Raw genomic sequence first — 15,758 nt, forward strand, 5'->3', positions numbered from 1 at the left:
GGTGGATACCACAGATCCCCTGAAAGGAATATAGTATGCATGCTTGTAGTGTTATATACGGAAAAAAAATCCAAGAAACGGATTGAGGTGCATATTTTCAAACGCAAACCAGTGCAGAGCAAACAAGCACGGTTCAAATCAGTGGTACGGAAAAAATATACTGCCGGGCGTAAACAGAATACACATGTGTCTGAAATAGTTGAGCAAAGGACACAAAACTCAAAAGGCGGCCAATGCTTGGCACGGTGGTTTTGTTTCTTGCGGCATGGCCACTTCCCAATGTCCAGACAGAGGTGGATTGCAGCATGACGGTGCCTTGTACGTTTTTAGTTTTTCTTTTTATCTCCTGAGCGTCCAATATGTATCACTTGTCTCACTTGTTTTATTCCATAGCCAACCGGGCCATGACATTAGTGATCTGATTCACCATCCCACGTGCGTTTGAATATCACGGCTAAGGTCTTTTGCACTGAAAACTCACTTAGTTTCTTGACAGATATTCTTGGCATTTGATCGGTTGGCTTGTGTCGTTGGTATGCGTGGCCGTGGTATGGATCGTCACCGTTGTCATTATCATACGACATGTGCGTCATTACTGGTATGTATTCAAGTGGCTTCAACTGATGGTCATTTCTTTTGTCAGAGAACTCAAGAACGGACCTATGTACAATGATTATTTTTTCTCAGGAATCCAGACACGCAACGACACAAACTTCGTGTTCTGCTATACCCACCTGTGTATTCTACACTAGCATGGTTTGCTTATCTGCGCTATGACTATTCAACGACCATCATGTTCTTTGCCACCGTGTTTGAAGCCTTCGCCGTATTTAATCTGTACAAATGCTTGCAAGCGTACCTACAACCCTTTCGAGACGAAGCAGGCGATGTAAAGGAACCCATAACAACCAAAGTCATGTATATTTACAAACTGCATGTGTAAGTCGGGAATGCCTTGGTTACGGGGCATGTGAAGGACAACGGACTGAAGTTGGTGCATTTTAGAAAATCCAAGTGGGGAATGCATTACCGCATCATTAATGATATTCTTGTGTATCAGTTTCCTATATGGTAAGAGCTGTGGTCCCCCGAAAAAAAGAGAAAGAGAACTATGTATGAACATAGGAAAAATGTAGGTCGGTGTTGGACGCGTTCATGTCGATTTTTGCTGAATTGAAAGGACGTTACTGTGAAGGCAGTTACTCGTTCAAGGGCGCTTATGTGTATCTGACGATTATCAACTTTTGTTCATTGTCGCTGATTCTTACGGCGTTGTTTGCGTACCTCGCTGTTTACCACGATGAATGGCGGCGCGGAAAGATCAGTGCTCACGGCATGTTTTGGTGTGTTAAGGGCCCGATTATGTTCATTTTCTATTTTGGCGAAATCCTGTTAACCATTCTAAGCACGGCCAATGTGATTCAAGGAACCGATGGATCGCATTCAGCAGATGGGATTGCTTGGCCTGCTGCGGCTGTGAAAAATGGTCTCTATGTGATCGTTGTATGCGGCACTATGTTGGTGGACGTGTTCTTGATGGCAAGGTATTTCGGTCCGCGCGAAGACATTAAGCAACACGACTCGAAGCTGGAGGGTACAAAGCTGTCCCCGTGGCGAGCTCTCTACGATGCTTACATTGCTTACATCCCCGAATTCTTCTTTGGACTTTTGTGCTGCGGTTACGACTCGTATAAATTGGCGAAAAAGCGCGTAGAACTTCGACGACGAAAGAAGCAGGAGAAACAGCAAACCAACGTTTCCATGCGTCAAATTTCTTAGTACTACTTTTTTAAATTATTCACATACTATTGTCTATTGTCTATTTATATTTTTATCTGTATATTAAATTTTAACATTATCGATGTCGAGAAAAGAGAAAAGTACAAGAGGAGTAAAATCCCGGCATATGAAAAAAAAAGAAAGAACATTCAAAGCAGGTGCCACATGGTTCAGAAAAAGCCGATTCGTCGCGGCGTGGTGATTCCAAACTCCTCCGTGTAAAACTGAAAGCTCTATGAACCGATGAACAATTTTTATTGTTTAAATGCCATGTGACAAGAACTAAATGAAAAAGGGTTCTTATCGTCTGTGCTCATGTTATTTTTTTTTTTTTTTTTTTGTGCATCGCTTCGTCCGACATGTCTTATATTACCCTCCCACGCTCTTTTATAGTTCCCACTCTTCAAGATACGCTGCAGTATTTTTTTTATGAGACTTCCAAGGTCGTCCATTCACGCCGCTGAATGTGTACAAAGGTACAAGTTGAAAACGCGACAAACAATAGCGCGATGTAGCTGAGATACATAGATGGCATTTGGGATCAATGATTGGATGAAAATGACATGACAATTGATCAAAATGTTGAAATTTTTCCCGCGTAGGAAAAACAAACGATTTTTATTACATGAGAGGGGAAGGTGGTGCGAAACCGAGGTGCCACCTGAATTCGACGATACCAAAAAAGGAACAATTTTCGGATGGCTCGCTGGGTGATATTCGGCATGATCAATGGCAACAGGTCCATGCAGCCAATCAGCGAGCGCAAAAATTATGATTCATTTTTATTGATCCATTCGGGTCGGTTTTTCCCACACCAACAAATCTTATTTTCTTTCTGCATTCGGCTTTCCCTGATAAGGTTGCGGCCTTTGATTGGTTGGTTTCCATAATATGTATTTTTTTTCTCTTTTTTTTTCTTTTACTTTATGAAATAAACAAATATTATGTACACAAAGAAAACATCGAAACTAAGGAGAGGAAGCAACAGCGTGCGAAAAAAAAAGTAGAGAACAGAAATTAGCGTTTGTATACACATGAATAAAAAAAACAATACAGAAATGTGCATAAAGAAAAGGGGGGAATCAATTTGAAATCGAAACAGGAAAAGGAGGAATGGAAATAAGGCTCAGGAAGCCGTGGTAGCATCGACAACGGACCATCGACCATCATTTTGTGATGGGGCCAACTGACACAATAGGGCTTTACCCGAATGGTATACCATGCCGTCTTTGCGCACGAGAAGAAGAGGTAACTCGAGACGTCGACTACCATCAGCGTGAGAGATCAGGAGATCGTGATGTGTGGCTAATAAACTCTCGGTGGCAGGAAGGTGAAATGTCAGTTGAAAGGTGGTGTTGGGTTGCGCTCCCACGGTGGTGGTGGTGATGGCCAATAATGGCCCGTGGGTACCTAGCCACAGATCCAAAAGTCGTGGCATACCTTCGGTTGATGATTGCATGAGGTGCTGTCCAACAATATTAAGCGAATGGTTGAAGGACTCATACTGAACGGAGGTCAGGAGTGGAAACGGGGTGATGGTTCGAGGTGGCGAAGGGGGAGGCGACGGCTGATTGGCATAACTTTCTCGGGTCACTGATTTGTCTTGGACGGGAACAGACGGTGGCGGTGGTGCTTCGTAAAAAGTGTATTCGAATTTTGAAATGCCCACAATCGTCCAACAGAGGTAATCGTCCACTTCTTCATGTGATAATTCCAAAGATCCCGGGCCTGGTTGAACCAATCGCGATGGAGTGAAATCCAGCCATGTGCTACTGTTGGTTGCTGAAGACACCAATCCATTGGCGAGGTCGGCTTCCACATTGCCGCTGGGACTATTGGCACCGGCTGCACTCAGGTAGACGGGTTGTTTATCGACCGAAGACGCAAGTTGGAGAGCAATTTTCTGCATTTGGCTGACCGGACCGTAAGCGCAATTGACAATGCGGCCTTTGTCGACTTTACGGACGACCATGGGGAGCGAGGCAACACCGGTTTGATTATCTTTGAGAATGATTTCCGTGCCGTACATTAAAGGGAGCGGCGTGAGAGGTGAAACGGAAGGCATGCGAGAATTTTCGTTCATGACCATGCTGTTCTTATGGACCGCGGGTTGACGTAAAATGATGATATCGAACGGAGACCATGTTGAATTTTTCGCGCACAGATGATCCAATTCGGTTGTCATGTATTTGGTGCGTACAGTTTGTGAATTGATTCGATTGAAGAGCGACACGGGATGATTGGCTAATACGCAAGTTGATACATTACGTGCTTTGGCCGTCTTTTTGGAAGGTTTGGAAATGATGGCAATAGGATAGGATAAAAAGGTAGCATAGGGGACAGTATTGGAAGAAGAAGAGGATGATGAGGATGACGAAGAGGAGGAAGAGGACAAAGGAGACGCAGAAGAGGATGGGGAGGAAGGTGAAGATGACAATGTTGAGAATGAAGGATTAGGCGAGGAAGCATGAGTAGGATTGTTGTGGCTCAGGTTGACACGTAAACAGAATTGTTTTGCTTTGGCTGTGCCACTGACATGCAGGTATTTGAAACTGCCACTCAAACTATCGTCCAGCATGACTCGTTGTTCCAAAGGTCGTTCACCATTTTCGCATACCACGGCCATGGACACTTGAGGTTTGTCATCTCGATGACCTCGACGCATTAGGACCATCGGTGGTGGACAAAGAAATCGTTTTTCCGATCCGTAGGATTTTTGAGCTACCGATGCATGCATGCAAGTGATGGTTGCAGTTGATCCAGAAGGCGTAGGTGGATGATTCTGAATACGTCGCATCTTTGAAGCGCGCGGTTGGAATGATGGTGGTTCAAGAGTTGAAAAGTACCGTCGCTTGCTGGATTGTTCTGCGGTTGATGATGGGGTTAAAAGAGCGTTGATATTTGATTGATGGTGACGTTGCTGCGTATTAGGAAGATGTTTGGGTCGACGATGTAAAGCGGTTAACGAAGGAGAAGAAGGGGAGGATGATTCACCATTGGAATCGAGCAAGGATTCAATGGACATGGTCTGTTGACGAGAAGTATTACTTGGACGAGCCATTGGTTGAGGCAAATGACTCGGATGTTCGTGGTTGGCTGCATGCAGCAGTGAATCCATTCGTGTCAAGCCGATAAATTGAATTTTACGACTTGACCCGAAGACTTGTTCAGATATAACATGGGATTGTTGTTCCATTTTAAAAATGAACAAGAAAAAAAAAGAGAGAGAGTAAGAAGCGAGAAAGAAAGAAAAGAAGTATAGGTGCAACAAGGAAACAAGAAATCTGGAAAACCCTTTTGTCCACCGGTTCAAAAGATACCCTCATTTATATACAGAATTGGGCAACAACTGATAAGATGAGTCTCGTTGATCTATCACGTGGAGCGGACTTTGATCGTTTTCCCACCCAATTTTCCCAGGACACACCAAACCTTTTTTTTTTTTTCCTTCCATGTTCAAAACAGTTTAAACCATCGTATTCCAAGAAAGATCATCGTAAACAAAAAACCATCGGATGGCAAAAAAAAATCAGTATGAAAAAATATAACATGCTTTTATTTTTATTTTTTGGTTTTTTGTCTGTTATTCTGTTTTCGTTCTATCGGTTCAACAACATGGAATTCACGCAAAAATTCCTCCCCTTTTCGCTTAGGGTTCTCCAAAAGGGTCCATCTTTGGTTTTTTTTTTTTTTTTCCTGCTCAGATATAGCTGTGTTTTTTTTTTTCCTTGCCATGGAATGACTTTTTCATCGCTTCGGGTTCGCTTAGATGGCTTTTTGTATCCCCGTTCCGTTCACGGCAATTCCCTAAAAAGTCTATGAATTGCTATAAAAAGTAATGATAAGTCCACGGCCTCTTATTCGCTCCAATCTCCGCAATTTGACAGAAGGGCATGTGACGTACAAATTTGGAAGTTGGACTCTTCCAAAACAGATCACGCTCTCTTGTTTGCAAGCCAACAATTGCCGGAAATGGTCGCGTGGGAATAATTTCGCCACTTTTTTATTGTGTTGCAATTTTTTTCACATTCTTGATTAAACTTCCCTCTCCAGAGCCTTTTCGTAACAAATATATCGTTGGATCTCCCGGTCTATTTCTTGCGTATCACCATCCGATAACTGTAATGGGGATATCAGAATTTTTTTTTTTTTTTTTTCGGTGCGCCCTTTCTCCTCCCCCGCCCTCACCCCAACCCATCATCCATCTATCCTATTTTGGTAAATCTTTTTTTTTTTTTTTCACATATCTCCACTTCTCGGATGCGCTGTAAAGCTTACCTTTTGTTGTTTGTACAGATAAGCGAGATACCCTTGAATGGCTTTGTATTGTTGATGTTGATTTAATAGACTGGATCCCGGAAGATAAGAAGAAGGTTTCCACTTGCACAACGTTGCATTAATATTCTGAGAAGGGACTTTGCTCTCACGGGCAGCCCAATGATTACAGGCATCGATCCATGCTTCTGATTCGCGGTTGGAGCTGCAATTTAATAAATGCATTCGACCATTGGCCAATGTCAGTGAAAATGTGCATTCCTTTTCCTTTGTCCGTCCCGGTTCGGTCGTTCGCTCGGCCACAGTGTGTCCAAGACTGATCTGAGCTTCAAGAAATGGCGAGGTTGAAGGAGACATCTGGTATTTTTTTCGATACACAAGGAAATCAATAAAACTTCCATTCTTGTCCGATAATCTCGACAGCAGGTAGCATCATCGATCTCGCCCACGATGATTGGCCGAAAACAAGCTTACCATATGACCTCTTTGTTCATTTCCAAATAAGCTTATCCGTTGCGAACGCGGATCGTCGGACAAAGATGCATCGGCGGAATACATGTATATATACAGAAACCCGCTTTCAAGAATCACCCAGCATATCTTCCATTCCGAATCCTTGGGATTCAATTTGCATGCCAATGGGCCTTCCTTATACGGTCCCTTTAGATGCATTTGTTTATCTTTGCGTCGCAGGCGGGTCCATGTCCCAGTGGTCAGTGACATGGCTCTTTTGCGAATGGTAGTGCCCATTTTTTCGGAATCGAGGACCGTCGACTGAACGACCACTGGCTTCGAGCGCGGTTTTCCTTGTCCTTTTCGTCGAGCGGTCGCCACCATGTCGTTGCTCACCAGTGTCGTTAAGCTTGTTCGATGCAATGACCAATAGACTTTCTAATGTTGTAGGGTGATGGATTATTGATGGATGTTCTATAAAAAGAAAAATGAGTTGGCTTACTTTGAGACACTTCCTCATTTCTTGTTGCCATTTATGGCGTGGTTCATTGTTTATGTTTGATACGGATCGATTCTCCTCTACTGTTTCTATAATTTGATCACAAAACGTCGTTTCAGACATCTCCTTTTGTGTTTGATGGATATAAAGATCCGTATTAAGTAACATCAATGTGTAAATGGTGATGTATACCGTAGCTGCGATTGAAAAAGAAAAAAAAAAGTCAATTTTTGATGAGGCATTTGTTTTGCTCCAATCCATACGGAACATGTTTTGTTGCAAATATAAATAAAACGCAATATCTCGGTACCTGCGCTACCGTAAATACCGGAAATGTTACACGTCCAATAACGTCTCGCAAAGGCTTCAATGAGACGATCAATGTCAGCCACCATGCGGTCAAGCTGGAGTGCCGTCCATAATGTTCTATTTGAACGTCCCTGATAGGCTCAGACATGGCCTTCAAATTTTTGACCTATTATTGGGTATTACCTGAATGCAATATCGATCTCCAGACGTTCGAAGCATAATGTGTCAAGAAACTTTTGGAGGCTGGTGGAATTTAACTGATTTCTGCCGCCGCGATAAAATAGGCAAAATACAGTGAATACCATGATTGTAAGAATGTTTCAAAGAATCGAATACGTTACGTTTGTCCATAACGATTGACAAGATCGATTTCCTTTTTGCTGACGGTAATGACGTCCTGAAAACCGGAAAAGAGCTGAGAAACACGCCATAATTCACTCTGTAAAGAGAAAAGGTTGCTCCAATCTATATCAAGTAACGATCGTCGTTTCCACTCGAGAAGCGTGTCTGCTACTTCTGGATCCATCATGGACGAATGCATCACGTTATCCAATGGTTGTGCTTTCCTTGAATTCCATCCGTCTTGCGGCTCGCCCTCATCCGCGTCAGAGCTAATTTCGGATGCCGTATCATATTCATTTTCAAGTTTGGCCGTTTGGCCGCTTTCGATCGGATGGTGGTTACGGCATTCGTTGGGCTCCGTGGTGGTGACACCGGAGAGATCGTCTGGCTCATGCTCAGATGAATTGTCCGTGTTGATGGATGGGTCAGGATTGGCGATATTGAGTTGGTAGTTGCGTGGTAAAAGTGCTTCGTCGGAGATGCTGGAATTAATTGAGGCGGGCGACTACTCGTAAACGCATTATGTTTAGTGCATTTCGTCATGCTGTGTGGTGATGCCACGTTACGCAGACGCTAATGGTCGATGGCTTACCTTGCCTACCCTCTTTATCGATTTCCACCGTGTTGGTCTCTTTTGTGACATCATCGTTAATCATCTATTAATGTACGTCTACGACTTGCTGATGAGACAATAAAGCAGATACACTACCTTATGGAGACTTGGATTTGATTCTGAATTATGCGTTGAATGATACGTTGGCTTGGAGCCACTGTGTTGCAAACGAGTTATGGAGAACAAAGACGATAAAGCATGCTTGGAGTCAGCCAAGGCCTGAAGCGACCGTGAACGTCGACACTGCTGTGGCTGTTCCCTTGATGTTGTATACTGTTCCATCATCTTGTTCACGTACGCACAGTTTATACCAAAAAAAATCAAAAAGGAAGAAAGGAAAATATGACAGCAGTAAAAGGATCAAAGGAGCGAATGAATTGATTGACTGACCAAATTCTCAAGAGAGTAAAAAAAAGAGAAGAGAAGCATATATTAAAGCGACCGAAAAAAGACAGCTACAAAGTGATAATACAAACTTTATGTGACTTTCACATGTGATAAAAGAAAGGTATGGAGAGGGTGGTATTGACTGTTGAAATTTTACACGTCCTGGAATAACTCTCTTACTTCCTGATCACTGACATTGCCGCTACTGGTAGAACCAAAATCATCTATATCTGAAAGATCTTCCTTTGTTTCCTCTATTGATCGCGTCTTTTTGCTTCCTCGTGGTTCATGGGCCGGGGATGATTTCCGCTTTTTACTGCTATCATTGGGGTGAGCCGGCGGTGGCACATATAATTTGCGTTGATTCGGCAGCTTGGGCGGAATCTAAAAAATGATCCCAAATTCAAGCATTTTGTAATGAGTGTCTCGGTCAAGTGCTTCATCAGCGACTTTTTACTCTTACCCTAAAGAAATATTGAGGATCCTTCATGGTGCATTTACGTGCTCCACGACCTGTCTGAGTGGATTGCTTTCGTCGTTCTTGATCGGGATCTAAATCTGCTTGATAGTACCATAAATCTTCTTTCGGTGATCCATCCGCGGTTTTGCCTGTTCGTTTAATGCGACCAGCGCAAGGTGCTTCCAGCAGCACTTTGGCAATGGCTTCTGTTTCTGAATAATCCATCCGAGTAGCAATCTCACGAATCGTCATGGACGATTTTCTCGAAGACGCTAAAGTACAAAAAAGAATAGATGCGTGTCAGCGTCATTGCCTTTGATGTTTACTGTGTGCCGCGCATCTTCTGGTGTGAGCCCCTTTTCCTTTGTCCTACCTAGTAATCGAATCACTGTATCGGACAAATCTTTTGGTTTTTCCGCAGAGATGACTGGCGATAATGAGGATATATCATTGGTATTTGGCAAGACGGGTTTGGTTTCGGTACATGCATTTGTATCGGAAGATGTAGGTAAGATGGTATCGAGTGCGGTGGCCTGTAGAGGTTGAGGGGGTGGTATACAGTGATCGGTCGGTTCCGGCTTGTGTTCATCCTCGGCAGCAGGTTCTACAAAGATGAGTCGGGTTCCCATGATCTCAATGGTGGTGCCTTCGACCACAGGAACATGTTCACCGCCAGCAAACATGATATGGTCAACGAGTGCCCCATTCGGGGACAGAATGGTGAGTTCGAAGCCATCAAATTGCGGTTTATGCTCAATGGCAACGTGAGCGCGCGAAACCCTTTTGTTATGTCGACCAATCTTGATAGTTGCATCGTGACCTCGACCGACGGTCGTGCGGGTGGTTTTACAACCGATCAACATGACCGCTTTCGCATCGGCCGCTGCAGCGTGGCGTTGGGCGGCCACAGCAGGGTGAGACTGGAAATATGCAGTTTGGGCTTCAAACAGCTGCGAACGATCCACCGCTTTCGGTCGCCCTGAAGAATATAGATTGGAATTGTCAAGGTTGACGTGCGCTACCATGGACAAGAGAAATGGATGACAGCCGAACGGGACAAAATAGGAATGACAAGTAGTTCAATATCACTGGATAGAGAAAGAAGTAGGGACAGTGAACGGCTGGAAATGAAAAACGAAAAAAGAAAAAAAAAAAAAAAAGACCCGCCACTGCAAAAGCTACATCAATGTCCTCCGCGATTGGTCTTCCCCATTTGGATCTGCGAAAAAAAAAAGAAGAGAGAGAACAAAAGAACAGCTCTCCCGGGTTTTCTGCATCACTTAACGGACCATTAACTCCTCATAAGCAATTTGTTAATGAAATCAACCCATGTTTCGTTTATCAGCCATCACTTTTGGTTAGATATCTCCTTTATCCGATCGTGGCGGGAGCCTCCGTTTTATGTGCATGATTGCAATCATCACCACGCTGAAATTGGATCAGTAAAAATGATTGGTTCAAATTCCAGATTGCAAGGGCGATTTTGCTGCCTCCACAAATCTTGCCTTGGTTCACGTCCGTCATGGCTGCATGGGCAAACTCCGTGCCGTGATGATGTGATGCTCGACACGTGGGAAAAAAAAATATACTGAGAGCACATGATCCTCTTAATAGAACCCGGAATCATCGATCCGCAATGTAACTGTTTATTCAATTTTGCAAAATCAAAAAGTTCATAATAAAAGATCAAGCTGAAAGTAATGTATGAGTTATCCAAATGGCGGCGAAAATTAAAGAAAAAAACGCAACGTTGCCTGAAACTGTTCCTGCCAGCGATAAAGCAAAAAATAAGGCGCCATGTCTCTTTTCTCATCACGTTCTATCTGTCTAAATAGATGAAATGGGACAAATTTGATAAACCGTTCCGTCATTATTTGCCCCAGCCAGCAATCGGTACTGTAAAAGGGCGAACACAACGTACCTCATGATAATAGCTGCTCATTTTACTTTCTCTTCCTGTAAGAAATGGTGCTCCATCATTTTGATTTTTTTATTATACAAAGCACCAACATGATTAAAAACTTCCAACAAAGAGTTACTGGCCCCCCAAAGACATTTCACGTTTTCAAGGTACACAAGACCGTTAATTTATGCGGTTTTTATTATTGACAGAGTGTTTGCGTGGTTTCTTTTTTTCCTTTTCCCCTTCTTCTAATCCCAGTATTTGATAGAGCCATCCCACGAACACGTTGCCATTTTCGAGGTTTCATGAGGATGCCATTCGGTATTCATGACCACTTTGTCGTGTGCCTTGAACTTCTTCAAAATCTTGCACGTCTTCCAATCCCATACCCATACATTGCCATTGGAATCACCGCTACTGATAAATCGTCCGTCCGGAGAGAATCCAGGCTTGCAAGCGTAACCGGCCACCAAGTGACCAGCGAATCGTTTCTTTCGATTCATACGGAATCGATCCCTTGCGCCATATACGACAATTTGATTATCTAATGACTGACATGCCATCCATTTATCTGTTCCATAAAGAGCAGCTTAGCAACAAAGTTTCACCATTTTGAACCTCGAACCACTTACTGTTAGGATGCAAGGTCACGGATGGCATGGAATACATGTCTGGTTCAGCAATGTACTTGATGACAACAGGAATATCGTATTCCCAAGCGCGCATGGTTTTATCGTCCGAGGTTGAAATGAAGCGACGGTTATCATCCACAAATGTAATAGAATTCACGGCACCCAGATGCTGGTCATATTCTTGCGTAATTTCACCCGTTCGCGTATCAAATTGCACAATCTTTTTATCTGAACAACCGGTCAAGAAGATGTTTTGCTTGTCCTCGTCAGGGTTGAACGTAACACAGTAAGGTGTCTTTCCCGTAGTAAACGCTCGGATGCATTGACCTACCAACGCAATCGCAGATCCAATGAGTCAGTGCTCTCGACGATGCAACAATGAATTGAAGGATTGTCTCGTACCTGTTTCAGTATCCCATAATTTTACATAGCGATCGTAACTTGCACTGAGGAATTGCCGACCATCGTTATTGAAAGCAATATCTCGGACGGCCTTTGTGTGTCCAATCATGGTGCGCAATAAACTTCGGTCATGGTACACATCCCAAATCTAACAGATTCCCCAGTTATTATTCCATCACGGACCATGAACTCCCTTACCAGAAAAAAAGACAGCTAAAACTTACCTTGAGCTTGTTATCCATACCACCACTAAGTAATAAATGGGCTGATTTGGGCAAGAATCGAATAGCAGCTGTACCGTGAGCGTGACCTTCCCATACGTGAATGCATCGTTTGGGGACAAAGCAATCCTGGGTGCCGGGCTCGCCTAGTAAATTGACATCCAAATCTTGAGGCACCGCCATATAGGTGCGGCCAAGATAATCGCGTTCGGAGGCACCGTGGAAGATGGTTGTTTCGTTTCCAGCCGGTTCGGCGGCTTTTTTGGCCTTGGGAGGGTGCATGACGGCTTGCACTTCTTCCTGTTGTTCCGGCTCCAAGCCCACCGGTGCTTTGTGATCTGTCTCATATCCAGCCCACGGTCCTTTGTATGCATTATCACCTTCCAGTACGCTTGAATCGCCCTTCTTTTCTCGCTTTTTACGTATATCTTTGTTGGGCCTTAATCCTTTCGGCACAGCATCGTACACGGATGCGCCTCCCAGATGAGCGGCTGCGGACAAATTGCCTACATAGCCTGTTCCCATCATACCTTGACCGACTTGACCTGCCAGATTGGCTGACCCTAAAGAAGGATCGCGTGCATAGCCATACGTTTCAAACGTTCGAAGTTGGGTTCGGAAATCGCTTTCGGATATTGCCTGCATTTCGACGTGGCCCGTCAAGATATTTTGTGTGGCGAGTTTACGACTGGAGAAAGGATTTTCTGGTCCCATGGTAGGTCGGGTAAGATCAGTATACGGAACGTTGACGGTCAGTTCGGTGGCGGTAGGCGCTGTATATAAATGATTCGAATCACGCACCTAGTTCCAAGATACAGTTATGCTGTCAGTCTCATGGGACGATCGGGGTCGCTTTTTCAAGCAGACGATATGACGCAAATGGGAAAAAAACTTACATCGATACCAGTGTCTGGAGCGGCATTCACCGTAAGGGATTTTGACACTGTGGTTGTCACGACATTGTCTTCCTCGTCACTGGAACCGTAATTATTGACCAAATCCATGGCGTGCAGTTGAAACTGTTGAACGAAAATCCTGTCCTTTGAACCCGACTAAGTTACTCTTTCATTCACCCAAAGTGTTGACTCGTAAAAGACAGTCACACAACAACCCCACTTCACAGTCAGACAGCGTGTGCAGACAAATCACCATTGAACAATGAATAAGCATATCACCAATGTTTTATATAGATTTCTTTGCATCAAGTACGTTAATGGCGCACTTTGGGAAAGCGGTAACTGGAAAGAGTTATTGTAAAAGATCATATCATATTGCAACGGTCAACTTGATAATGCAAGTAATCTGTTTGAAACTGACGAGAAAATGGAACCAGCAACGACATTCCCATGAATTTTGATAACGTACGTATTAATAGTACAGAATATATGTGTCCGAATTATTTTCGACATGATCCGAATGAAGATATGGAGGCGGCGTCAAGACACGTATTGATACCCTTCGTTCAAAGGGCATCTTTCAGATGGGCTCCATTTTCGGAGTGGCTAATTTTCTATTTTGGGAAAGAAATAAATGGAGTTTGAATGTTTGATGAAATGGGTGAGGCTCGATGAAGAGGGAAACACACACCAAAAAAAGTTTCGGGCTCGGTGTTTCCCTGATTTCAAACTACCACGACGAATAGACTGATATGGAAGCCCAACGAATTCGCGACGGTGTCAAGCTGATGCAAGAAGGCGATAAAGCGTATGTTACAGCGCATGAGTAGCATCAACTGACCCGAAACTTTTTCAACTGACGAGTCTTGCATAGCTCTTCCAAAGGCTTGTTTCGAAAGCCCGACTGGGATGTCGCTGCCGGCTGTTACGAACGTGCAGGTAAACAAAGTCAATCAGCGAAAGCATGCTCGATAGAAAAGGTGACAACTAATGGACGTGAACTTATTTGTCGAAATGGCATTAGCCACCTCGTTTAAAATTGCCAAATCTTATGAACAGGCAGTGCAAGCCTACGGAAAAGCCTCCGAAGCATTATTCAAGACAGATGCGTATGTTTTCCATTGCATGACTGTTCTCCATACCCGTCAACTCACCTTGCCTATCTGTCTGTCAGTCTTCATCTCGCAGGAAAAGCCATGGAAAGCGCTGCTCTTATTTTAGCACAGAACCTTAACCAACCCCAACGAGCCGCCGAAGCTTATCAAAAAGCCAGTGACTTGTTCATGACACAAGGTATATATGCGACGACTTGCGTGCGGTATGCACGAAAAAAACCGGAACATGTCGTACTGAAAAAAGCAACAACGCGATTTAGGAAGCATTGACCGTGCAGCAGAGCAGTTGGAAAAGGCTGGAAGGTAAAAGCGTGGAAGCGTACTACCTCTCATGAATGATGGGTGAGCCAACTCTTACGTTTTTCGATACCTTGTTAGAGCACTGGAAAATATCGATGTGAACGCGGCCATCGAAATGTACAGCTCAGCATGTGGACTGTACGAGCAAGAGGATCGTGGACGATTCGCTATTGATATTTTCAAAAAGGCCATTTCCTTGTTGGTGAAGAGCAAAAAGTAAGAAGAAAAAAGGGTCGCACCGTGACATGACGTGGCATGGATATGAATTAACAGAAAAACCATTGGCACAGATATGCGAAAGCGGTGGATATGTTGCATCGACAATCTGTTATTTTACAGAAACTGTCCAGTCGCACCCACATTTATAAAGCCAATTTAAGTATCATCATTCTACTGTTAGCCATCGGAGATGATGTCGAAGCAGGCAAACAGTTTAACGCCATGTGCAAGTAAGTCAATCTTGGAATTTCTCCTCCTTAACATGATTATATACATTATAGATGTGGAAGGCATTGTCAGAAGGCTAAGCATGGTGGAATTATAGTGGAGACGCAGGATTTGCTCAAAGTGAAGAGTCCGATATCAGTCAATGTTTATTGCAAGCGTATGAGGATTTGGATCAGGAGTTATTAGAAAAAACGGTTCGACGTCAACAAGTCACTTTCTTGGACAATGAGATCGTCAAGCTGGCACGTACATTGACTGTCCCTGGCGAAGGATTGACCGGTGGCACCACACCCGGCCCTCATAATCAGTACGCCCCTCCTCGTGAGACAGCGCCGAGCCCACGTTCTCCACCGATCTCGCGAGCATCGCCTCGCGGTAATGTTCACGATATGTCACCTGCACAAGTCCGAGCGGAATTGTACGGCAGCCAATCAACCCAAGAACCAAGTAGCCATCGATCGCCTGCAAAAGAAGAGCACGCGCCCCCACCGCCCTACACCACTGGTCCGCATGATGTCCACCCGTCGGCCGATGAAAAAGAACGATTTCTGGATGAGGAGTTTGCCCGGCTCAATATGAAGGATGAAAAACCCAAACCTGTCACTGCCACCACCTCACCCGCCCCCGCCCCCGCCCCCGCACCTCGAACGCCGGTATCACCACCAGCGAAGCATGAAGAGGACGATGACGATGAAGGGTTATGTTAGAAACAAAAAGGAGAGAGA

The 15,758-nt window shown here is 44.1% G+C and overlaps 6 protein-coding genes across 6 annotated transcripts; 2 read left to right on the top strand and 4 right to left on the bottom strand.

Moving 5' to 3' along the window:
• Positions 1-50: 50 nt before the first annotated feature.
• On the top strand, positions 51-2,013 carry BYT42DRAFT_562272 (organic solute transporter Ostalpha-domain-containing protein). The gene is made up of 7 exons (XM_051567456.1): positions 51-144; positions 210-318; positions 394-435; positions 497-598; positions 688-939; positions 1,006-1,071; positions 1,137-2,013. The coding sequence occupies exons 2-7, from the start codon at positions 266-268 to the stop codon at positions 1,777-1,779; spliced, it is 1,158 nt and encodes a 385-aa protein (XP_051425057.1). The 5' UTR covers positions 51-144; positions 210-265; the 3' UTR covers positions 1,780-2,013.
• An 892-nt stretch (positions 2,014-2,905) lies between these two features.
• On the bottom strand, positions 2,906-4,576 carry BYT42DRAFT_493672 (beta-trefoil DNA-binding domain-containing protein; the record flags this gene model as incomplete). Its single annotated transcript, XM_051564240.1, has 2 exons — positions 2,906-3,346; positions 3,389-4,576. The coding sequence occupies 2 exons, from the start codon at positions 4,574-4,576 to the stop codon at positions 2,906-2,908; spliced, it is 1,629 nt and encodes a 542-aa protein (XP_051425058.1).
• Positions 4,577-5,489: 913 nt separating this feature from the next.
• Positions 5,490-8,686, bottom strand: BYT42DRAFT_562278 (uncharacterized protein). The gene is made up of 9 exons (XM_051567457.1): positions 8,367-8,686; positions 8,250-8,288; positions 7,657-8,162; positions 7,499-7,579; positions 7,317-7,432; positions 7,010-7,203; positions 6,529-6,945; positions 6,058-6,411; positions 5,490-5,898 (listed from the first exon to the last, which is right to left on the bottom strand). The coding sequence occupies exons 1-9, from the start codon at positions 8,553-8,555 to the stop codon at positions 5,815-5,817; spliced, it is 1,980 nt and encodes a 659-aa protein (XP_051425059.1). The 5' UTR covers positions 8,556-8,686; the 3' UTR covers positions 5,490-5,814.
• Position 8,687: 1 nt separating this feature from the next.
• BYT42DRAFT_562280 (uncharacterized protein) lies at positions 8,688-10,241 on the bottom strand. The gene is made up of 3 exons (XM_051567458.1): positions 9,491-10,241; positions 9,121-9,389; positions 8,688-9,041 (listed from the first exon to the last, which is right to left on the bottom strand). The coding sequence occupies exons 1-3, from the start codon at positions 10,140-10,142 to the stop codon at positions 8,811-8,813; spliced, it is 1,152 nt and encodes a 383-aa protein (XP_051425060.1). The 5' UTR covers positions 10,143-10,241; the 3' UTR covers positions 8,688-8,810.
• Positions 10,242-11,064: 823 nt separating this feature from the next.
• On the bottom strand, positions 11,065-13,314 carry BYT42DRAFT_562284 (WD40-repeat-containing domain protein). Its single transcript, XM_051567459.1, has 5 exons — positions 13,172-13,314; positions 12,279-13,076; positions 12,055-12,202; positions 11,653-11,979; positions 11,065-11,591 (listed from the first exon to the last, which is right to left on the bottom strand). Exons 1-5 carry the CDS (start codon positions 13,277-13,279, stop codon positions 11,269-11,271), a joined length of 1,704 nt encoding a protein of 567 aa, XP_051425061.1. The 5' UTR covers positions 13,280-13,314; the 3' UTR covers positions 11,065-11,268.
• Positions 13,315-13,923: 609 nt separating this feature from the next.
• Positions 13,924-15,740, top strand: BYT42DRAFT_493520 (uncharacterized protein; the record flags this gene model as incomplete). The annotated part of the gene is made up of 8 exons (XM_051564221.1): positions 13,924-13,979; positions 14,046-14,110; positions 14,196-14,280; positions 14,346-14,464; positions 14,547-14,589; positions 14,665-14,802; positions 14,877-15,035; positions 15,155-15,740. The coding sequence occupies 8 exons, from the start codon at positions 13,924-13,926 to the stop codon at positions 15,738-15,740; spliced, it is 1,251 nt and encodes a 416-aa protein (XP_051425062.1).
• Between the last annotated feature and the right edge of the window lie 18 nt (positions 15,741-15,758).

Source organism: Radiomyces spectabilis (genome assembly GCF_025331425.1).
Source record: "Radiomyces spectabilis strain NRRL 2753 chromosome Unknown BYT42scaffold_4, whole genome shotgun sequence".
In the NCBI taxonomy this organism is placed as follows: Eukaryota; Fungi; Mucoromycota; class Mucoromycetes; order Mucorales; family Radiomycetaceae; genus Radiomyces; species Radiomyces spectabilis.

Bases quoted from the DNA above. Each gene is read 5' to 3' on its own strand.
- BYT42DRAFT_562272 (XM_051567456.1), top strand. From the start codon at position 266: ATGGCCACTTCCCAATGTCCAGACAGAGGTGGATTGCAGCATGACGGT. The intron at 319-393 runs GTACGTTTTTAG...TTTATTCCATAG, and splicing joins TTGCAGCATGACGGTGCCTT to CCAACCGGGCCATGACATTA. The intron at 940-1,005 runs GTAAGTCGGGAA...GGTGCATTTTAG, and splicing joins TATATTTACAAACTGCATGT to AAAATCCAAGTGGGGAATGC.
- BYT42DRAFT_562278 (XM_051567457.1), bottom strand. From the start codon at position 8,555: ATGATGGAACAGTATACAACATCAAGGGAACAGCCACAGCAGTGTCGA. The intron at 7,433-7,498 runs GTAATACCCAAT...ACGTTCAAATAG, and splicing joins GAGATCGATATTGCATTCAG to AACATTATGGACGGCACTCC. The intron at 6,946-7,009 runs GTAAGCCAACTC...CTACAACATTAG, and splicing joins AAATGAGGAAGTGTCTCAAA to AAAGTCTATTGGTCATTGCA.
- BYT42DRAFT_562280 (XM_051567458.1), bottom strand. From the start codon at position 10,142: ATGGTAGCGCACGTCAACCTTGACAATTCCAATCTATATTCTTCAGGG. The intron at 9,390-9,490 runs GTAGGACAAAGG...TTTGTACTTTAG, and splicing joins TACAGTGATTCGATTACTAG to CGTCTTCGAGAAAATCGTCC. The intron at 9,042-9,120 runs GTAAGAGTAAAA...ATCATTTTTTAG, and splicing joins ATCCTCAATATTTCTTTAGG to ATTCCGCCCAAGCTGCCGAA.
- BYT42DRAFT_562284 (XM_051567459.1), bottom strand. From the start codon at position 13,279: ATGGATTTGGTCAATAATTACGGTTCCAGTGACGAGGAAGACAATGTC. The intron at 12,203-12,278 runs GTAAGTTTTAGC...GGAATCTGTTAG, and splicing joins GTATGGATAACAAGCTCAAG to ATTTGGGATGTGTACCATGA. The intron at 11,592-11,652 runs GTAAGTGGTTCG...TTTATGGAACAG, and splicing joins CGTGACCTTGCATCCTAACA to ATAAATGGATGGCATGTCAG.